This window comes from Dipodomys ordii, unplaced genomic scaffold, assembly GCF_000151885.1.
Source record: "Dipodomys ordii isolate 6190 unplaced genomic scaffold, Dord_2.0 Scaffold11, whole genome shotgun sequence".
NCBI classification, from domain to species: Eukaryota; Metazoa; Chordata; class Mammalia; order Rodentia; family Heteromyidae; genus Dipodomys; species Dipodomys ordii.
The window spans coordinates 7,053,442-7,077,368 of NW_012267227.1; the positions used below are offsets into that span (position 1 = coordinate 7,053,442).

General features: G+C 39.7%; 1 protein-coding gene and 1 pseudogene across 1 annotated transcript in view; one reads left to right on the top strand and one right to left on the bottom strand.

Moving 5' to 3' along the window:
* LOC105980952 overlaps window positions 1-8,302 on the bottom strand; it is a 35,510-nt pseudogene extending 27,208 nt beyond the window's left edge.
* An 84-nt stretch (window positions 8,303-8,386) lies between these two features.
* Sltm (SAFB-like, transcription modulator) overlaps window positions 8,387-23,927 on the top strand; it is a 44,373-nt gene continuing 28,832 nt past the window's right edge. The window contains exons 1-5 of the mRNA XM_013009941.1: window positions 8,387-8,709; window positions 10,007-10,094; window positions 19,445-19,509; window positions 21,946-22,143; window positions 22,983-23,030. Coding sequence (XP_012865395.1) covers window positions 8,548-8,709; window positions 10,007-10,094; window positions 19,445-19,509; window positions 21,946-22,143; window positions 22,983-23,030 — 561 coding nt within the window. The 5' untranslated portion in view covers window positions 8,387-8,547. The remainder of the gene's footprint in view (window positions 8,710-10,006; window positions 10,095-19,444; window positions 19,510-21,945; window positions 22,144-22,982; window positions 23,031-23,927) is intronic.

A 23,927-nucleotide genomic window follows, 5' to 3' on the forward strand; every position in this document is an offset into this window, starting at 1 on the left:
GGAAGTGGCGCTGTGGCTCAAGTGGTAGAGCGCTAGCCTTGAGCTGAAGAGCTGAGGGACAGCATCCAGGCCCAGACTTCAGGCCCCACGACTGGACCCCCCCCCCAAAAAAAAGAATCTTATGGAGGGCTGGGAAGGTGGCTCAGTGGTAGAGCGCTTGCCTTGCGTACATGAGGCCCTGGGTTCAATTCCTCAGCACCACATAAGCAAAAAGAAAAAAGCCGGAAGTGGTGTTGTGGCTCAAGTGGTAGAGCAATAGCCTTGAGCTGAAGAGCCAAGGGACAGCGCCCAGGCCCAGAGGTCAGGCCCCACGACTGGTCCAAAAAAAAAAAAAAAAGAATCTTATGGACTTTCCTGCATTGGCTGTCTTTGAACCTGGAGTTTGAACACAGAGCCTATGCACTGTCCTTGAGCTTTTGTGCTCAAGATTAGTGTTATACCAGTTTGAGCCATAGCATCATTTCTTGCTTTGGGGGAATTAATTGGAGATAAGAGTTTGATGGATCTTCCTGCTCAGGCTGGCTGTGAACCATGATCCTCAGATATCAGCCTCCTGAGTAGCTAGGATTACAGATGTGAGCCACCAGCACTCAGCTACAATATTGAGTTTTATGATCCTGCTGTCTACATTAAATTACATCTTCTTTAATCTTCCCAACAAAGTTTTAAAGTTTTCCATGAAGTCTTCTACATAGCAGGTATTCTGCCACTTGGGGCACTCTGCCAGACTCAATAATACATGTCTGAATAATCAGTGGGTAATCAAATAAATAAGGAAAAATCAGAGCATTCCTAGGATCAAATGAAAATAATTTTACACCTTTTTAGATCATCTTAGACAATGAAAACAATGCTAAGAAGGTTATTGCTATAAGTACCTACATTAAAAAAATCAGAGAGACAGCAAATAACTTAATGATGCATCTTGAGGTCTTGCAATGAGAACAAGGGGCTGGGAATGTGGCTTTGTGGTAGAGTGCTTGCCTAGTATGCATGAAGCCCTGGGTTCAATTCCTCCATACCACATAAGCAGAAAAATCCAGAAGTAGAGCTGTGGCTTAGGTGGTAGACTTCTAGCCTTGAGCAAAAGGAGCTCAGGAACGGTGCCCAGGCCCTGAGTTCAAGCCTCAGGACTGGCAAGAGAGAGGGGGGGGAGAACAAGTTATAATCAAAATCTGTGGACAGTAAAAAAATAATATGATTGCAGTAGACTAAAAGAATACAAAAAAATCAAGCAAATGAAATAGAACAAAGAGTTGGTTCTTTGAAAAGATTGACAAACATTAACCAAACTAGCCAAAAGAGAGAGAAGAACCAGATTAACAAAATTAGAGATGATTAGAGATGACCAGGTGGATATCATAACACATCCTAGTGAAGTTCAGAATGCAATCAAGGGATAACTCAAAAGCTTTTATTCCAGTTATCTGGAAAATCTAAAAGAAGTAAGTTTCTAGACCTAACAAAACTGAATCAAGAGAATATACACCATTTAAATTGATCTGTAATGAACAACGAAATTAGGGCAGTAGAGTGAGGAGTCTTCTAACGGAGAGAAGCTCAGAAGCAGACAGAGCTACTATTGAATTATATCAACACTTTGAAGAACATCAATATTCCTCAAACTATTCCATAAAGCAGAAAGGGAAGCAATACTACCAGACTCATTATATTAAGCCAGTATTACCCTGAAACAAAAACCAGATAAAGACACAACAAAAAGAAATTATAGATTTATTTCTTACATAAACACAAATGCAATGAAATACTGAGTCCAGCAATACATTAAAAAGATCATATACAAGTTGGTTTGTTCACAAAGATGCAAAGTTAGTAAAATATATGCAAATCAACAAATGTAATAGTGTGTATAAATAAAAGAGAAATATCACATGACCATCTTAACAGATGTAGATAAAACCTTTGACAAAATTCAACAATTTTTCATGATATAAGCCCTGAAGAGCCAGGTGCTAGTGGCTCATGAGAACTGAGTATCACAGTTGAAAGCCAACCCAGGAAGATAAATCCATGAGAACCATATCTCCAATTAACCAGCAAAGAGCTGGAATGGGCCAAGACTCAAGTTGTTAAAGCACCAGCTATGAGTGGAAAAATTGAGTGAGAGTGTAAGGCCCTGATTTCAAGAACTCATACGGGCACACAAGAAATAAAACAAAGGGAAACAAAGAAATAGAAGAAAGAAAGAAGCCGGGCGGTGGTGGCTCACGCCTGAAATCCTAGCTACTCAGGAGGCTGAGATCTGAGGATCACGGTTCAAAGCCAGCCCAGGCAGGAAAGACTGTGAGACTCCTATCTCCAATAAACCACCAGAAAACCAGAAGTGGCACTGTAGCTCAAGTGGTAGAGCTCTCGCCTTGAGCTGAAGAGCTGAAGGACAGTGCCCAGGCCCAGAGTTCAAGCCCCACGACCAACAAAAAAAAAAAAAGAAAGAAGAAAGAAAGAAAGAAAGAAGCTGGCACTGGTGGCTCACGCCTGTAATCCTAGCTACTCTGGAGGCTGAGATCTGAGGATCACGGTTCAAAGTTAGCCTGGACAGGAACGTCTGAGATTTTTATCTCTAATGAACCATCAGAAAAAAACTGGAAGAGGTGCTGTGGCTCAAGTAGTGGTAGAGTGCTCACCTTGAGCTGAAGAGCTCAGGGACAGAACCCAGGCCCAGAGTTCAAGACCTATGACAGACAAAGGGGGGGGGGGTATGTGATGGAGGGAGGGAATGAAAGAGAAGAAACTGAAGCCCAGTACTAGTGGCTCACACCTATAATTCTATCTACTCAGGAAACTAAGATATAAGGATCAAGCAAGCATGGACAGAAAATGTGAGAGACTCCATTTTCAATTAACAAGAAAACTTGTTAGATTGGAGTTGTGACTCAGTGGTAAATCACCCGCTTTGAGCAAAATAGTCCTGAGTTCAAGCCCAGGTAACAGTGCCAAAAATACATAAATGGATTAATTAACTAATGGCTAAAGATCTTAATGTAAAAATGTTTGTTTTTGCAAATTCTTTATTGTGATTAAGTGATTACATAATTTCACAAATTTCACAGTATTGTGGGATAGTAATGCTTAGTTAAAGTCACAAACACATTCTAACTTTCATGGGGCAAATTGTCTATCATGGTCTATAACGTTAATGAGTCTATGAGCTTTGACAATGCAGTTATTTCTTCCACATTGGGTAATATGTACATTTCTTTCCTTTTGCATAGTGTCAGCTGTTCCTTCATTCCCACTCATTCCCTCCCTCCCATCACTGCCATTGAGTTTTTAGTTTGTTTTGATCAATGTCCAGTGCCGCTGATGGATCCCCCTGTTGTATATTTTTCCCTGATTCCCTCTAGTTCTGTGTCCTCCTCCTAGTTTCCCTCTGGTGTGCACATATATACCATATATGTGATTAGCAGCATGGGGTTTAGTGGTGATTCAACCAGATGAGTGGGGGTCCTTTGTTTCTCAGGCCTTGTTAACTGTAGTATCACCTTACATTTTGGATTTAACATTCACTTATCAGGGAGATCAAGTGCCGTTTGTCTCTTTGCTCTTGGCTTACCTCACTCAACACGATTTCTTCTAGTTCCATTCATTTCTCTACAAATGCCATTATTTTGTCCTTTCTAATAGACCTAAATCTTTCAAAGTATCATAGGAAAATACTTGACTAGGCTGGGAATGTGGCTTAGTGGTAGATTGTTTGTCTAGCATGCATGAGGCCCTGGGTTCAATTCCTCAGTACCACATAAACAGAAAAGCTGGAAGTGGCTCTGTGGTTGTGGTAGAGCACTAGCTTTGAGCACAGAGAGGCTCAGGGACAGTGCCCAAGCCCTGAGTTCAAGCCCCATGACCAGCAAAAAAACAAAAACAAAAGCAAAACAATAACAATAACAAACAACTTAACTACATGATCACAAGCAACATCTTCCTGACTAGAACTCAAATAGCTCAGGAAATAAGAGCAAGAATTTATAAATGGTATTACATCAAATTAAAAGGCACTGTATAACTACTATCATGAAAAGACAACTCATAGAATGGGAGAAAAAAAATGCCAGCTATTCATTGGAGAAAGGATTGACATACTGAACATATAAAGAACTCAAAGAAGTAAAATACAAAAGAGCAAATAAATGTAAGCAATAAATAGGCATACAAACTGAGCCAGCACTTCTTAAAAGTAGTAAAAATGGCCAATAAATGTATGAAGAAATATTCAGTAATCTTAGCCATCAGGAAATGCTATGCAAAACTGCATTTTGGTTCCATTTCATCCTTTTCAGAATGCCAATCATCTGGAAAACCCACACATACACACTGTTAGTGGCAATGCAAATTAGTGTAGCTACTATGAAAATCTGAATAGAGGTTTCTAAAAAAACTAAAAATAGAACTACCCCATAATACAGTTATAAATCTATGGCATAGACCTGAAGGAATGTAAAAAATAATACAATGAGATACTGTAACAGGTGCTTAAAAACTGCATTTGTTGAAATGTTCCTTACTTGGGCCTCCAAATTAATTAAAATCAGGAGAAAAACTGACTATCCCACCTCTGTTTTGCATAGGTGTCTTTTGCCTTGAGCCATTCCCTTCAGCAGTTGCCTTACAGCCCTTATGGAAGCCAGGAAAGCTTGGCCAAGAGACTAGACCACCTGATAGGCATCAATAATTCTTTTTTCTTCTTTCTTTCCTCCTTCCTTCCTTCCTTTTTTTTTCTTGCAAGTCCTGGGGCTTTTGAACTCAGGGCCTGGGCACTGTCTCTGAGCTTCTTTTTGCTCAAGGCTAGTACTCTACCACTTGAGCCACAGCGCTACTACTGGCCTTTGGAACCCAGGGCTTCATGCATGCTAGGCAAGCACTCTACCACTAAGCCACCTTCCCAGCCCAGCATCAATAATACTTATTTTTCCAAATCACCACCTAACCAATATAATCTCAAGATAATGGACTCTCAGATCACCTTTAATGCCACCTCTGACCACCAAAACATGCCTGTGACTTGGGGCTGCTCATGCACTCCTCTCACTCCCTACCCTCTAGGTTTCTGTCTACTTAAATCTATAACTCTTGTCTGTACTCTGAAAAGATGGGTTGAAGTGCTATCTTCTCATGGGTGCCATGTAAATCTTTTTCGGCTTTCACTATCCTCCCTGCCCTCTTGTCAGCAGTATTTGTTTTTGAACTAAGCTGGTACTCTGCTACCTGGAGTCATGCATCCAGCTGGGCTTTCTTGTTGTTGTTGTTTGTTTGTTTAGGAACAACTTTAGACACTTTACCTAAATTTGTGAGTTAACACAGTATCTATTTGTCTCTTTCAGTATTTAACATTTTGTTACATTTACTTTAGAGATTGGTAACATGTTGTTACATTTATTGTCTCTGTTTCTTCCCTAATCAATTGCATGTAAATTGTAGACAGAATGATACTAAATCTCAGCATGGCTTGCTTAAACACAAGGTCTCTAAGACCCTATCACATTCTTGACTTGTAATATTGGTGTAATGGCCAATGGTCCTTTTAATGGGATGTTTGTTATTGTTGTTTTGTTTTTGGTTATTGTTCTTTGTTTCAGTACCCAAAAAAGAATCTCACATGATGGGCTGGGAAGGTGGCTCAGTGGTAGAGTGCTTGCCTTGCATGCCTGGGGCCCTGGGTTCGATTCCTCAGCACCACATAAGCAAAAAGAAAAAAACTGGAAGTGGCGCTGTGGCTCAAGTGGTAGAGCACTAGCCTTGAGCTGAAGAGTTGAGGGACAGCGCCCAGGCCCAGAGTTCAGGCCCCACGACCTGACATACACATACACACACACACACACACACACACACACACACACACACACACAGAATCTCACATGACATGACATTGAACTATTATGTCTCTCTCCCTGTTCATTTTTTTTTTTTTTTGTTGGTCATGGGGCTTGAACTCTGGGCCTGAGCACTCTACCACTTGAGCTACAGCCCCACTTCTAGTTTTCTGGTGGTTTATTGGAGATAAGAGTTTCTCAGAGTTTCCTGCCCGGGCTGGCTTTGAACCGTGATCCTCAGATCTCAGCCTCCTGAGTAGCTAGGATTACAGGCATGAGACACTGGCGCCCGGCTCCCTGTTCATTTTTAACCTAGAACAACTATACCTTTTATTTTCAGGGTATTGTGTTTTTAAAGAGTACAGAGCAGTTATTTGTTTAGAATTGGAATTTTCTGATTAGTTCCCTTTTATCAGGTTCAGATTAAACATTCTTGGCAAAGCCTAGCACGGTAGTACATGCCTGTAATTTCAGCACTGGGGCAGCCTAAGCAGGAGGACCATAAATTCCAGGAAAGTATGGGCTACATAGAGAGATGTTTTCTTAAAGAACAAAACAACAAAAACATATTCAGCATTTTGACAAGTAATGCTACATCCTTACAAGTTAAAACCTAGATACCTAGATTCCCCACTTTCAGATAACTCTGATGTTAGATTTTGTTTTTTGTTTTCTCTTAAAATGAAAATACAGCCAATTAAAAAGTTACCCCCTTAAATTTTGAGTTCATAGAAGCCCTCATAAAAACTGTCCAGAGAAGCACCAGGCACTGTCTATAATCTTTGTTACTTGGGAGGTAAAGATCAGGAGGATAGAAGTCCAGATTACCTCTAAGAATAAATAAATACCCTATTTGAAAAAAAAATGACAAAAGCATAAATGGCTGGGAATGTCATTGAGTGAGAGCACTTGACTGGCAAGGGCAAAGTACTGATTGCAAACTTCAGTAGTACAAAAAATAAAAGTGTTCACAGAAGATAAAAGTAGTGGGGAAAATATTGGAATGAAGTTTAAGGTTTAGTGCACATATGGTCAATAGTTAGGTCCCCCTCCCTCCTTTCCACAAATCTCTTAAAATCTTCATTTATTAAAAAGAAAAAATAAAGAGGATTGGCTCAGAGGATTTCTAAGGAGCATTTGAATTCTAACAATCCATGTTGTGGTAGAAATAGAGCTGGATTTGGAATCAGGAGGCCAGGATTCGAGCACAGTTCTGACACATATCAGCTATATGAACTCAGACAAGTCATTTAATCTCTAAGCCTTAGAGAGATTTACTTCACAGAGTTGGGAAGGATTAAAGGGGTTTTATTGTTGTCAAAAATGCTTTATCAACTGTAAAGAACTACCAGGATGTCAGGTACTCTGTATGTGTGTATATACGTGCAGATATATATATATATAGGGCTTAAAAATCAGGGCCTGTCCCTTAGCTTTTTCCACTCAAGGCTGGCACTCTACCACTTAAGCCACATCCCCACTTCTGGCTCCCCAGCTCCCCTCCCGTTAAATGGAGATAAGGGTTTCACGGACTTTCATGGCCAGGGTTGGCTTTGAACCATGATCCTCAGATCTCAACCTCCTGAGCTGCTAGGATGGAAGTTATACAACCAGGAAACGAGGGATGGGGGAGGGAGGGAACCCCAGGAAAATGCCCAGTATGTATAGTTAATTGTGCATTATACTCACTGTGCATTGCAGAATTTACCGTTTTGCTTCCCTAAAATATGTATGCTTTGACTACCAATAATACTGGCTAAAATGAAGAACAGGTACTCACGAATGGAGGCTGATCCCTGCAGGTGGCCAGCGGATTCTGGAATCTCAAATCCTGTGGGGGGGGTGGAGGGGGGGGAAACCAAACAGTGGACTTGGCATTTTGCTTGTGGTTTCAGGTGCACGGGGTAGGGTGTGGGGTGTCGGGGGTGGGGGTGGGGGTGAGGGGGACGGAGGTTAGCAAACGGAGGCCAAACACGGAGAGGAAGTTTTCTGTTTCTCAGGCAAGCTAGAAGAAAGTGAGCTGGGTTAGAGACACCCCTAAAGGCGTGTCCCATTAGGCAAACCCTTTGCATTCATTGGACCGACAGCCCCCCCTCCCCTTCCGGCATCTTTTCTGGGACCTTTATGAATGGAATTCGGGGATCCACGTTCATTAGCGCACCCTGGCCCCCATAATAATAATAATATTCAGCAAGACCGAGGAAGCATTTCCTTGGGAAAAGTCCCGCAAGCCCCCAGGCCCCCACCATTGGCGCCCAGCCACGGCGCGAACCGTCTGAATTGTCTTAGCACACCGAGTCCCCCGCTCGGAAACTTGCAAGATGTTCGTTTTAAAACAGCGGTTCAACCTTGCCAGAACCCTCTCGGCCCGTACCGCTGAGGTGACCCGAGCGAATCGCCACTGACTGACTGACGGGGCCGGGAGCTCCCAGAAGCGCGCTACCGGGCTGCCAATGTCTCGCGCCAGTACGCATGCGTGCCTGTCATCCGGGTGCTGGCGGCGGCGGCAGCGACTGCAGGTTGCGCCGGGGTGACGGACAGGGGGCGGGGCCAGCGGCTCATTGTGCGCAGCGTTGCGCGGCGCCGCCGGCCGCCCGGGTCTAAGGGTGGAAGTTGGCGCTGCTACCGCCGCCGCCGCCGCCGCCGCCGCCGCTGTCGCTCCACCGCCGCCGCCCTGCAGCCCCAGCGGCTGGCCTCGGTAGCGCGCCGCTCTCCTAAGATGGCTGCCGCGAGCGGTGCCGTGGCAGCTTCGGCTGCCTCAGCGCAGGCGGAAGGGAAAAAGATCACCGATCTGCGCGTCATCGATCTGAGGTCCGAGTTGAAGCGACGGAACTTAGACTTCACCGGGGTGAAGACGGTGTTGGTCTCCCGACTCAAGCAGGTGAGAGGCCCGGTGAGATCGGTGAAGGAAAGGGGGTGCGGGCGGCGCGGCGTGGCGGGGCCGGGGGGGGTGCGCTTAGGCCGCACTTCGGCTTTCTCCCCACCTTGGCGACCCCAGCCCCGGATCGCCCGCAGTTTTCGCCGGGACCCGCGGGAGGGAGGGGGGCGGTCAGCGCGGTCGTTCCCCCCCCCACCTACTCCACCCCACCTCGCCCCCCTGGGTGGTGGCGGCCGCATGCGCGCGCGCGCGCGTGTGTGTGTGTGTGTGTGTGTGTGAGGGAAGATGGGGACCCCCTCCCCCCCGGCGCCCCCCTCCCCCTCGCCCTGCACGCCGGGGCCCGGCCGGGCCTGTGACAGGGCCCCGCGAGCAACCCCGGGACCAGCCGCTGCCCCCTCCCCCCCTCCCGTCGCCTCACCTTCCCCTCCCCCACCCCGGGGCTGTGCGGGCTGAGGACCGGGCCGGGGCAGCGCGGCCTCCCCGGGGAAGAGGCGATCGAGGCGACCCCGAGAGTCGCCGGGTCCCCAACCTTGAGCCATGGTGAGCGCGTGCATCCCTCGGGCTCGGAGAGAATGGTTACTTGGGTGACTTGGGCGAAGTTACCGTTTAAATCGTGCTCAACCGTTTCCTCCCCATCTTGTGGGTCCGGGGGTGGTGGTGGTGGTGATGATGGTGATGGTGGTGTGAAATTGATGAGTAGGATTTGATGGGTGGGTGAGAGGAAGGTTTTGTTTTTCCATTGGAATTTTTGGTTTTAGTTTTGTTTCTCCCCCCCCCCACCCCACCCCCTTTTTGCTTCAGCGTCAAGATCTTACTTGAAAAGATAACCTGTTTCCATATCCATCCATCCAGATAGATGAATGGATATGTATATATTTTTCATCCTTGATGATCAGCTTACTTGGTTTATTTGAATGAGGCGTTGGAATCATTTTAGTAGAGGAGCAGTTAGGTTTGCGTTTACAGAAACTAGGAAAACTCTTTATTTTTCCTTTTAGTGAGCTAGAAACTTAGCTGCCCTAGAACACATGTAGGTTTTTCTTGCCATATGAGATGCGATGTTTAATTATCCACTCCTTTACAATTTAAAGCTCTGAGATTTTTCTTTTGTTTTGATACCCAGGGAAAGTTTCTTTCACCCTTTCCTGTAGGATTGCTTTTTTTTTTAAGTCGGTTTATGAAATAACTGACCCTTCTAATGTCTTCAGGCTTAAAGTTTGCTAATTTTTTTTTTCATTTCGTTTTTATAAAATAAGTTTAGATAGACTGTGTAGCATATTAACTTCTCTTTCTAATGTAGGCTATTGAAGAGGAAGGAGGCGATCCAGATAATATTGAATTAACTGTTTCAACTGATACTCCAAACAAGAAACCAACCAAAGGCAAAGGTTGTTATGAGTTATGAACATATTTTAAAATATATTTTGGTTATATAACTTGCCTCTGCTCTGTGCCACTTGCCCTGTTTATATAGTGCTACTCTGCTGTTTCCTCTGGCACTCTGCCTTGTTGGGTCAAGGAAGAAGGTACTGTTGCCAGGATCTGGGTAACTTGTAGCCCTTAAGATTCTACTGAAGCTAACCAGAAAGTATTCTGGTTCTTTATTACTTCCGGAAAAAGTACAAAGTTGCATACCACTCCTTACTCCTGTGAAAACATGAAGAATAAAGTAACAGCTTGATACATATCTACCTTGTCCCACAATTGGCAGAGTATTGATGAAATTCCTACCAAATTTTTCTCCTTTGCTTTTTGATGTTCTCCCTAGTACATCACCATTCTATAGCCTTTATGTTCAGTGTATTATTTGACTTGGTGAACTTCTTTTGCATTTATGCCATTACCCATTCTAATAATTTTCTGTTAAATTACTGTTGGTTTTTTTTTTTTGTTGTTGTTGTTTAAATCTTGTGTTACTGGGGCTTGAACTCAGGGCCTCATGCTTGTTAGGCAAGTCTTCTACTACTTGAGCCATAATCCTCCCTAGCATTCCCTTTTCAATGAAATTAAAAAATTCCAATCATACTAACAGGGTAAGGGGAAAAGTCTATGGTAATTATCCATAAAGAAAGCTTTAGTGTATATTAAGGAATTATATTATATATATATATTTTTTCAGGACATAGTGATTTAGCCCAAAGTGGGTTAATATGAATATTTTGTTATTAAGTTGGAATTAGATGTTTTTTCTTAAAGTATCTGGCGAGTGAGATTTGTTTTGTTTTTGGTCAAGGTGGTTGAACTCTGGGCCTTGGCACTGTCCCTCAGGCTAGCCCTCTACTACTTGAGCCACTGTGCCACTTCTGGTTTTCTGAGTGGTTTATAGGAGATAAGAGTTTCACCGACTTTTCTTGCCTGGGCTGGCTTTAAACCAAGATTCTCAGGTCTCAGCCTCCTGAGTAGCTAGGATTACAGGCGTGAGCCACTGGCATCCAGTGGGAGTGAGATCTTTATTTGCATAACTATACATTTCTCCCTCCCATGAAGGATTTTGACAAATGAATCTTGGTTCCAGGCTGTAATTTCCAGGCACAGTATTTCAAAGGCATCTGTAGCATTTTATGGTTATAACATTACTTTCTTTATTGCTACAAGTGCTACTACAATAACAGGATTGAATGGGTTGATCTCGAAAAGAAGTGAATATTCAATTTTGACCTTCATTGCACCTAGGTATCAGGACAAGGCCAACTCACTGTTTTGAGTTCACATTGATATAAGAATCCCTTGTTGGTGCCAAAGGAAAATTTAAAGGGCAAAGAAGCATTTCCTGGGTGTTAAGGGAATGGCAGAGATGGAATGAAGTTTAGAAGAGTAACAAAGTTACCTTGAATACCTTGGTTCTCAAGGTAATTGTGTATCACTTTGAGAGAGAAATTTGTATCACCTTGAAAGGTACACATCCCAGTATTTAGGGAAGCCTGCAGGGAGATTGCTCTGCTAGAGGCTGTTTCAAAATGAGGAAGATTTGGAGATAAGTATGTAAAGAATTAAGATTGTGTTGGGTGAGGCTTTTAATTCCTGTTTTTATTTGACTTGTTGTCAGTTTTACTCTAATACTTGAGTATCATAGTTGACAATTAATGATCTTAGCATTTGAAGTAAACCTCCTTGGGTTTATTCATGTCTTGCCTTTCAAATGAATTTTGGTGCTGGGGACCAAGTCCTGGGTCTGGTCTTACTGGCCTCGCCCTCAACCACTGAGTCATACCCCAGACTCTTCACTTAAATTTAATTTCTTTTTTAATCCTTCTATTTGGTTTTGATTGGAAACTTTAGCTTATCCTTAGCAATAATCTCAGTAATAAAAATTAAGGAAATTTTCAATTATCAGTCTGTTATCTTTTCTGTCATATAATTTATAAGAAACTTTATTTCAGAACTGATGTTTGAGTGTCTTAAAGTTCCACTAGAGTTGGAAGTTGCAGTGGTTATTCTTTCATCTGCAGTAGTAGCTAGTCTGTATTTGATGAGCCTTACTGTAGGGCAAACCTTATAATAGCTATGGACTCCTTGAATTTCACTTACTGTTCTAAAAATCACATATATTACAAGGAATATAATGCATATACACAACTTAAAATTAGCGTGAATTAGTGTATAATTACAATGCCTATTTGTTTCTTGGTGCTGAAGATGGAACTCAGTTTGGTTCATGCTAGACAGGCTCTACCACTGAGCTATTTCCTCAACCTCCTAAGATTATTTTAGTTTTTATTAAAACTTTTTTTCGTTAAAATAGGTTCTCTGTGTTGCCAAGCCTGGTCTCAAACTCATGAGTAGCTGGGTCTACAGTGTGTGCCACCATACCTAGCCCTATGTTTGTTTTAAATTAAGAGGGTTAAAAGATTTTTAAACCAAGAATATGAAACCTAAGTACTGTCTTTGTTCCATGAAGTTCTTGACAAATTTTATTTTACTTAGTGATATCTACTTTGAACATAATCTCATTTGGGTTACACCTTTTTAATTTTTTTTTCCTATAGTGAGTCTGTTTTTCTTTTGTAACATTGGAAATTTTCCTAATTTATTTCTAAGGTCCTTTTGGTTCTAAAATTTATAATTGTAGCCAAGATTGGGAAGAAAACTGCCTCTGCTCAACTAAAATAGGTATGTTAGGAAGGAATGGGAGAAGCCTATAGGCCTTCAGTGAATGTCCATACAATTTATTAGAAAAGGAAAATAGCAAAGAAGGGGACTGCTATCAAAGGCAGTTTTGTAAATCTCAAAAAAAGAATGACACATAATAGCTTATCAGGAATGGTAAGCATTCTTAGGGTGTTCTTAAGGCAGCAAACAAAATTTAAATGATTAAAAAAAATTAAGAGAGCAGTTTCATGGGTTTGGAAAAGTAACACAGATGAAATATGGAGTTTGTGCTATTAGAAGATAACTAGAAGGCAATGATTTTCTTCTTAAAAATTATATATTATGGCTGGTAGTATAGTAGTGGGTGAAGCCCTGGATTCAATCATCACCACATCCTCAAATATATATGTAAATATAAGTATATATAAATATATATATGTATAATTGTATTTAGACAAATCAGAGGAAAAGAAAGCTATATTTTAAGTATATTATGGAATATTTTTAGAATCTAATACCAAGCAAAGTTATGTTCTGGTGTTATAATAACATAAAGCTAATTTATCATTAATGTAGTCAGGTTTTTTTTTTAAATCTTGAATTGGTTCTTACTTATCATTTTACTATCTTTTTAAAAGATTTTTAAAAATAAGTTACCTAGATGAAAGAGATGAAATTGTCATATGATTTGGGTATGTAAAGAAAGCAGTTAAACAGGTAGAGCTCACTCCTCATTAGCTTCTTTTACAGATTATACATGTAAAGTGCTTTGATTTATCAAATAATGGAATATTATTTTCTTTTAGGATTTCAGTTGCTTTTAAATTTAAGCCAGTTTTGTGGTTAATCAGGATATCATTGATTATATGTAATGCAGTCACTGAGGTTGAAACTAGTTTTCAGTATGTCCAGGCTTTAAAAAGATTTAACATGCTATGTAAAATCTGATTTCTTTTTGTGAGAACATGTATGATTTGGGGTTATAGGTCTCATGAAACATCAAAAAATTTTTGAAAAGGAACCATTGTTAATATAGTTTATTATATGTTTACCCTGTAAATCTTGCCAAAATTGCCCCTCCAAAAAGTATATTTTATGTAATGTAGTCTCTGTACAATTCTTGTTCTTTCCCTTTAAAAAATCTGTGTCATGTTCCGATATTAAAAAAAAAAAGTAGAGGTGTGGCTCAAATGGTAGCTAGCCATCCTTGTTGAGTGGAAAAAGCTAAAGCAAGAGCACACAGCCCTGAGTTCAAGCCTCAGTACTGGGAAAGAAAAAGAAACTAATGAGAGCTATGACATTGAGGAAGATTTTGAGTACAGGTATTTGTCAGGTATTTCTTGGGTACCTGTTAGTCTGAAAGCTTTGTGATAGCCTGGACAACCTTGTTTGACACCCCTTTCTCTGTCATGGCAGACAAAATAGGTGCTCAGAAAACATTTGTTGACTGAATACTGAAGACCATGTGTTGTCTTTCTAGACTACTTTTTGATATTTCATCTCGGTGCCTATTTTAATTGCATTTTTATAGGAAGCACATACATAGATCTAATTGTCTCTACTGTCTTCTAAAGGGGTTCATTTCTTCTCTTTATGTGCTGGTGGGTAAAGTTTATCTACTTTTAGAACCTGTCTCATGGCGTTGTCTTTTTATTATAACCTTTACTAAGTTTTCACTGTCCTGGAAAGCTTTGCCCCTCATCTTTGCTGGAATCTCATCCAGACTCAGAGGTGGTTATATCAAGTGCACTCACCCATTACCTCAGCCTGTAAAACTTTCATTGTTCTTATCACCAGGGTACTTCCGTATGGTAGTTATCCTGGAGGAGAGACAGTTAAAATGTACTGTACTAATCTCTAAAGACAGTGTGCTTCCTGAAGTATGGAGAATGGACTTTAAATCCTCCTTTCCTTTTCCCCAGACTCAAAAACATCGATTGGGCAGGAATTGCTGAAAAGTGTTTTATATACTTATGAAAACTGAAAATCTCTTGAAGTTTCTTGTCATGAGGCTGTAGTAGAGTTGTGACTCACCCCATTTGATGTGATTATGTATATTTCTCATTGGCACGTTCATATTATTATGAGATACTGTTCCAGAAGCCACTGTGTGTGTGTGGGGGGGGATTAACTTAATAAAAAGGAAATCTTTTCTTAACCTTTCTAAAATTTGAAAATTATGAAGCTTATTTGGCTCCACAGGTTTCATTAAGAATTTGTGGGGAGCTGGGAATGTGGTTTAGTGGTAGACTGCTTGTCCAGCATGCATGAAGACCTGGGTTCGATTCCTCAGTACCACATAAACAGAAAAGACCAGGGGCTAGGAAGGTGGCTCAGTGGTAGAGTGCTTGCCTTGCATGCATGAGGCCCTGAGTTCGATTCCTTAGCACCACATAAGCAAAAAGAAAAAAGCCGGAGGTGGTGCTGTGGCTCAAGTGGTAGAGTGCTAGCCTTGAGCTGAAGAGCTGAGGGACAGTGCCCAGGCCCAGAGTTCAGGCCCCACAACTGGACCCCAAAAAAACCCCAAACAAAAAACAAACAAACAAAACAGAAAAAACCAGAAGTGACGCTGTGGCTCAAATGGCTTCATGCATGCAAAGTTTAGGATGAGACTGGTTAATTTCACTTTCATTTTCTATTTTGATTTATCAGACTATGATTATTGTACAGTTTATTTTCTTTTTTTTTCTCAAAGATTTGATTCTACATTAAACTTTCAATTTAGCCCCTTTGTCAAGTTCAAGATCCTTTTATTTTTTGTCCGTTGTAGGGCTTGAACTCTGGGCCTGGGTGCTGTCCCTCAGCTCTTCAGCTCAAGGCAAGTGCTCTACTACTTGAGCTACAGCGCCGCTACCAGTTTTCTAGTGCTTTATTGGAGATAGGATTCTCATGGTCTTTCCTTCCCGGGCTGGCTTTGAACCATGATCCTCAGATCTCAGCCTCCTGAGTAGCTAGGATTACAGATCCTCAGATCTCAGCTTCCTGAGTAGCTAGGATTACAGGCAAGGGCCACCGGCAACCCAGCTTCAAGATCCTTTTATTGAACCAGGTTGCATTTCTGCAGTACAGGTCAGATTGCCCAAGAAAAGTAGTATTGAAATTGTGAGTTGATTAATTGGCTGTCAGACTTTTGATAGCACAGGCTTAAATGAAGTAGATATAAATGTTTACTAACTATACAAAAATGTACTGAGGATCCAGGGCTGATGGCTCATGACTGTAATCCTAGTACTATCTACTCAGGAGGCTGAGATCTGAGGGTCACAGTTTGAAGCTGGCCTGAGTAGGAAAGTCTGTGAGACAGACAGACAGACAGACAGACAGACAGACAGACAGACACACACACACACACACACACACACACACACACACACAGCCAAAAATAGAGCTGTGGCTTATGTGGTAGAGTGCTAGCCTTGAGCAAAAGGAGCTCAGGGACGATCTCTAGGACCTGAGTTTAAGCCCCAGGATTGGCACAAAAAATAAAAGATACCCTGAGAGTTTTCAACTGATCTGTGACATCACAAAGTTAGGGACCTGTAGATGTAGTTTGTGGTGTGAATAATTTTAGGAGTATAGTTTTACTTGCAAGGTGGAGTTGCACTTGAGGCCAGTTAAATTGCCTTGTCACTTCTTTCTTACCTTTGTCCCAGTTGGGCCTAATAGAAGTTCAGACCTGGGACTTAATCATGTCATCTTAGAACTCAACTTCATTATTAGCAAGGAAATATGTAATGTTTGAGGATTTGCTGATTATATAGTGTTGCAGTGGGTTCTGGACTGTATAGTGCATATCATAGAATTTTAAAAATGGGTTGTATTTTGTAGGGGGGAACATAAAGGAAATAATTATAAGGTAGTTTATAATTCAGTATGTATAAATCAAGCCCCAAATTTCAGATTATGAAGTCAAAATCTAGTATGAAATTTCAGTTTTCTGACAAGCTATCAGGTCATTACTGTATTGGAAAATCTTGTCCTCTTCAGAATATATTATTAGCAACATTATCTCTTTAATCTCACTTCCTCTTTGTAAAGTGAGCATTTCAGAATAGTTAGGATGGTAAAAAGTAGCTGGGCGCTGGTGGCTCACACCTGTAATCCTAGCTACCCAGGAGGCTGAGATCTGAGGATCGTGGTTCAAAGCCAGCCCGGGAAGGAGAGATCGTGAGACTCCTATCTCCAATAAACCACCAGAAAACCAGAAGTGGTGCTGTAGCTCAAGTGGTAGAGTGCTCACCTTGAGCTGAAGAGCTGAGGGACAGCGCCCAGGCCCATAGTTCAAGCCCCACGACCAACAAAAAAAAAAAAAAAAGAGATACATACATTCGTATATGTAAAGCATTTGTTCCACTGTTTGGCCTACAGAAGCCATTTAGGCAGTTGTAGTGACTGTTGATTGTTCTTTATTTTCCTGTAAGTAAATCAAAGCAAGTGAAATTTATCATGGAGTGTGCCTGGTAATGTAGTTTGTCATTATACTGAATGCTGTCATTTCACAGATATCTTAAATTGAGTTAATTAACTCCTTACTTAGAATAATGCCCTGTAAGTAGGTCATAATAAAATGTAGTAGAGAGAATTTAGGACTGAATTAGAGATCTTAGCTTCCAGTCCTGGAAAGCCATCTGCTAGTCTGGGGTAAGTTACATAGTACTATACTAGTAAAATTGTGATTTTTTTTTTCCCACATGCTTTGCAAACGATCGGGTTATAATTACAAGGGGTAAATCTAACTTTTGTGAATGATCTAAAGGAGTGCTTCTCAGAGCTCCACCCATTATTTAGGTTATTCTTGTGAGCTTTTGTGAGGAAAAGCCTAAGATTTTTTTTTTTTTGGTGCCAGATCTCGGTCTTGAACTCAGGGTCTAGGCACTGTTCCTGAGCTTTTGTGCTTGAGGCCAGGGCTCTACCACGTTGAGCCACAGCACCATTTATGGCTTTTTAAAAATAGTTAACTGGAGGTAAAAGTCTCATAAACTTTGCTGCCCAAGCTGACTTGGAATCACGATTCTCAGATCTCATCCATCTGAGTAGCTACAAGGCGTGAGCCATTTTCCCATTAAATTTTTTGCACTGTGAAGCTTTCTTTGACACAAGAAAAATTTAATGAGTTCATTTTCATATGGTATTTATTTCCTCTTTGGCAAAGAGACATCTTTATTTTCTTTAATAAAGCACTTTCTGGTGGACAGGTTTTCTTGATGATTGTTCTTGTAGTTATTTCTGCTCTTTGACTTTCAATTGCAGGTAGGATTTTTATATTTAAAAAATGTTGTTTTTCAAAAATCCCACATGCAAGTGAAATCCCATGGTAAAAAGAATGATGGCAATAATTTGTATGATTTTAGAATACTAGAAAGTTGTGTTTTCCCTAAAATGAAAATGCCAGGCTGTTGCATAGGACATTCATACCACACTGAACTCCATCATTCATTTTTCATTTCCTTCTCACAAGGATTGGGTATTACTTAAGTAAAAGAAAAAAATCTTTTCTCCCATTCTTGCTTTTTATGTAGTTGGACCAGAGCTGTGTTCCCCTTTTACTCATTCATGGAAGAGTTTTGAGTTGGGAATATATGAGAGACTAGGGGAAGGTGGTATTCCTGAACAGGGTTTTTTTCCCCCCAAGTTATCCCAACAATGAAACCCTTTACCTTGGAGGTCACTGAAGATTGAGCTTGATCTGCTTGATACAGGCATGGTGAGGCTCATTAGTTGGCTTCTGGGGACAGGAAATCCACTTACATTTCAAAAGAAATAAAAAAAATGTTTTTAAAGCTTTAAATGTGTCAGTGGTTGTGCTTTTTTAAAAACCTTATTTCTGGTACAGTCATAGATTTTAAAACACATTTTTGTGGACTAGATTGAAGCCAAAACGTTTTAACATTGGCTTTGTGGAAAACTTTTTAAGACATAGATGATGTTTTTTTAATATTTGCAAATATTTTGGCAAAGTGTGAAAATGAGTTTTCAAAGGTCTCGAGGAATTAATGAAGGGCTGGGCCCGAAAGCCAGGGGTTTCAGGAAGTTAACTACTTTAATTTTGAAGTCATTTCTTTGTGCCTTGAATTAATGAGATCAATCATTGTGTTAAGTGAGCAGCATTATTCTGCTAAGGCTTTTGGAGAAATACAAAAGTTAGCTTAAAACCAGTCATTGTAATTAAGGACTTTCTTTCTGCATCTGGAGGTTCGATGACCTGGCAGTCATGAGAGTTGATAATCAGCTGATAGATTGTAAGCTGGAGGTGAAAATGAAACCTAGTTTCTAGAGAGCTTTACAAGAGGAGCATTTGGGAAAGGCTTGGTGGGAATAGTCTTGAACTTAGCTAGCAGGTGTCTGGTTACATACATAGTAAAATACTGTTGAAAGGTACTGCTATGATAGAGCTGAAGATAGAGCATTTAAGTGATATAAAGAAGAATAAGTTGAGATTGGCACCAAGAGTTTTTGTGAGGTGTCGTGGCATTGCTGATAAAGCTGCTTGTTTGGGACAGCTATGATCAGGTGGTTTATAAGCCGTTGGCATTAGCTTTGCAGATGATTTAGGAGTGAAGTGATATTGCAGAGTAAATTTGGAATGTATTTTGTTTTACTCTTAAAGTAATCAAATATTGGTTGTTAGCCCATTTTCCTTCTTTCACAGGTAAAAAACAAGAAGCAGATGAGTTGAGTGGAGATGCTTCTGTGGAAGATGATGCTTTTGTCAAGGTAAAGTGTTAATTACTCAGGTTAAGACATTTATTTCCAGTTTAGTATTTTGCATGATGAATTTCATGCATTTTACTTGAACAATAGGCACTGAAATGTGTAGGTTAGAGAATTAAACTCATAATTGAATACTAGAGGAAGTTACCTTTTCTTTAGCTAAATGAGACATAAAGCTAAAAATAATGTTAGTCCAAGCCTTCATGTGGAAATGTGAGACTAGGGACTTGGGGAACATCCTAGAGTAGTTAGTTAAGGTCCTGGACAGGTTACCACCTTGAAGGATAGTGGCAGTTTTCACCTGCTCCTTGCTTTTAGCTTTTGTATATATATATATATATATATATGTGTGTGTGTGTGACTTAAATCCATGTAGACCTTTAAGTGGATAAGAAAATTGTTAATATGTTGCTTCTTGGTAAGATCAAATTTGGATAATTGTTTTGCCCCATAAAGATAAGTAAGCCAGGTCTTTTTACTGAAAAAGGAATGTATCTCAAAATTTCTCTGTCAAGACAATAATGCATGTAACTTTAATTGGGGTTTAGAACTTCTATATGCTATAGATATAAAGCAATGTAGTTTAATAGTAGTTGGGATTTTTGTTTCCTTTTTAGGGAACAGTGACCTAGTTATTCATTGTTAGGTCTTAAGTACTGCGGCAGTTATAGGTATTTAGTGATAGTACCTCACAAATTATGCACATTTCTTTCCCCAAATATTCTGTTTTCTTTGTGTACCTAGTCTGTACTGGCATAATGTCTCTGGGTGTTGATGTGCTGTACCATTAAGTCATATTCATCTGCACACTGCTCCCTTTTACCTGTAGCTGTCCTTTCTCTTCCTTCTCAGAGTCCACATCATACCACATACTTCCTACTTTTGACCTAAGTGTCAGGCATACAGAAAAAGAAACCTTTAGTTGAGCTAACTTTGAAAACAGATAATTTTAGAAAATATTTGCTGGGTACCTATTTAAATGAATTGCATGCCTGTACTCAGTTTTTATGTGACCCTTTAAGAACTCTTGATTTTTGGTATTTTGTTATCCTTGTGGTAGGTCTGTTCATTTTTTCTTAATTTCTCTAGTTGTCTGTACTCATAAGCATATTATTAAACTATCCACATGCTGGAAAAACATTGTGACTTGTGGGGGAAATTTAAATGTCTTTTGGATCTTCAGAGCATGAAAATGTTAGTTGTTTGAAATGTTGTAAGGAAATAAACACTTCCATTCAGGAAAATAATAGTATTGTTTTGTATATGGGCTGTAAAGGATGCCTTTGTGTTATTAAATGGACCTGTTGTTGTAATTTGTAGGAGAGCAAAAAAAAAAAGCTCAATTTCTTTTTATTTTTTTCCACTTTGGAAATAGGAGCATATATGATATATTGGATAGAAATAAAGAGAATTTATTTTCCTAGTCTTTTCAAAGTTGACAAATAATTTATACAATTACAAAATCATATGGTGGGTATATATTACCTGTTGCCTAAATATCTGACTATGTGGATATTTCAGCAGTATAGAAATTGCTTTTGTGGATGAGGGAGGAAAGTAGTCAAAGTTGGGTTGAGGCCAGGTGAATTACTCTTATTTTTCCCTTGATAGTTTTGGCTTCTATTCTATTCTCATACTCCCAACTTGCCATGTTGTGGTACTTATACAAACCAGAGAACCCCTCCTAAGCATTCCACATTGTACCACAACCACAGTTCTCTGGGCCCACCTCCTTGCTAGAAAGTTCCAAATTCCCAAATTTCAGTCCAGCTACAAATCCTTAATAATCCTTGGCCCTGCCCTTTCTCCTTTAAATCTGCTTGACTTACAGTCAAGAGTAAAGGAATGGTCATCGCTTTAAACTCTTATCATTCAGTTCAAGAGGGAAAAGCAGATTAGTGTTTTTTGTTTCCAGTAAAATGCTTAGGGATCTTCCTGTGAAAAGCTGCCTAATTGGACTTGTGGCAGTAAGAAATTTCCAAACAAATACATTTAAGTTAGTTATTTACAGACCTTCCAAGGACATACTGCTAGAATAGTTGGAAGATCCTTTTTGTTAATTAGAAGTAAGTTTGGTTTAATATGTAAGACTTCTAGGGACTTCAAAATCAAACTGTAGAATATGTAGAAGGCATTTCTTTGAAGCCATGTCTTTTGGACAGCTCCTAGAATGTGAATAACTAGAATTTGAAGTTAACTCTTGTCGCAGTTCACTTAGCTTGCATTTTAGTGTGAAAGAGCTGAAAACTCAAGTACATGGTTTAATGATCCTTGGTGTCACACATCTATTTTAAAATACAAAGTTAATGTGAAAGGTAAAATTACTGTTAACTCTGGGAATAATAGCCAAATATAATCAAATTGGACACAGAGATGTAATTTATCAAAAACATTTGATAGATTGCCTCTAGTTGTACCAGATTTTCTTACCATTAAAAGGACTGTGAGTTGGAGAATCCAGAGGCACATGAACAAGATGGGAATGATGAACTAAAGGACTCTGAAGAATTTGGTGAAAATGAAGAGGAAAATATGCATTGCAAGGAGTTGATTCCTGCAGAGGAGTACAAGGAAGCTCATGAATTAATAGAGGCAGAACCTGTAGAAGATAGAGAAAAAGAGGACATCGAAAGTCAGGTCTTTAGCCAGTTTTGTTAAAACATGACACAGATTAAATTTTATTTTATTTTTCTAGTTCAATTAGAAAGTTCAGAATTTAAAAGTAATTTTTATAAGTTGCTTAGAAATTACCCATAATTCTCTCACCTAAGGTGACCATTTTGCTTATTTCACATAATTATATATTTTTACATAGTGATTATCATACCATAAATTGCTATTTATTTTGTATTCTGCTTTTACCATACAGCATAGTGATTTCATAATCCATGTGTTAAATCTGAATTTATTAGGCTGCTATCTTTGTTTCTGAATAATTGGTCTTGTAATGGTAGACTTTTAAACTCTTCAGCTTTTCCTCTCCCCATGCGCTATATGGCTCTGTGAGTATGCCAGTTTCAGTCTAGTCTTGCCAATATTAATGTGGTGGTAAGTCTCCACTCCCCTTAATAAGGCTCTTAACGAATGGATACCTTTCTCTACTCCAATAAATATAAAAATGTATGCAATTAGTTTCCAAGAAAATTATTGTTAAGTAGACAACTTTTGAAATCTTTCCTTTGAAATAGTCTATTTGTCCTGCCTTGAAGTATATTAGTATATCTTGAGAAAATCAGTGGATTAAGGAAGTCAATACTGCTGGTGTTCATGCTTAAAACATTTCTCTACCATGCAGAAATGAGGGACTCAGGACTTTCCTTTTCCTCAAGTAACTATGATTGATGTTTTTCAGCACTGATTTAAGACCCACAGTATCACAACACAAGGCAAATGATAAGTCAGATAGAAGCATAAGAGCATTCTCACGCTGCCCAAATGTTTTGTAAAGCAAAGCTATTATATACCCTTTTACTTAGGAAATTGAAGCCCAAGAAGGTGAAGATGATACCTTTCTTACAGCCCAAGTAAGTTTACATTTAGTCCTATGAATTTGATATTGTGGGGGAAGGGCTTGGAAAAGCAATCTCCATTGGACTTCTTAATTCTTTAGTTCATAAAGCTGCCTTAAGCTTAATGCGGAATTGTTTTTGTGGTTCATCCAAAGTACGTCAACCATTGGCAGCTAAAGTTTCTGTTGCCATAGAGGTAATTAGGAGTTGTTAGGAGGTAGCTGTCATGTTCAGTTAAAAAGCTCATCCTTTCTGTAAAATAGTATAGAATTCTTAAAAGAAGCTTTGACCAGTCCATGAGCTTCTTGATTTTTTTTTTCCTAGCTCTGGTATAAAATCAGACCTTTTGTAAGTTTTTGTTACCATTTCTAGGATGAACTTAGAAGGGGAAGAAAATCTCTACTCTCCATGTTGACTTGGTATGTGTGTATGGAAAATGGCTGGACTTTAGTGTGATGAAATTTATTTTGGCGTATATGACACATGTAGTAGATGTTTTTTTTAAAAATATAATTTTATTATTAAGGTGATATACAGAAAGGTTACCATTTCATAAGTCAGGTAATGAGTACATTTCTATTTTTGGACATGTCCCTGTCTACAAGTTATGATCACATTTGTTCATCCTTCATAAAGCAAAAACAAACACTACCAACAACTAACTGTAACAACAGAAAACCCATTGTTTCCACCTTCTGGAATTCATTTTGATAAATAGTATTTTAAATGTTCTGAGAAGTTATACCTTTGGATTCCTCTTGTAAGGGTATCCTCCTTAAGTCTGTGTGTGAATGCCTAGAGTCCTATGTAGGTTATCACATCTATGTTGTAAATCTTAAAGTGTAATTTATAAATGCTATAAACATGTAGCTCAATTTGTGCAGTTTTAAAAAATTGTCTTTTTCTCCTGTT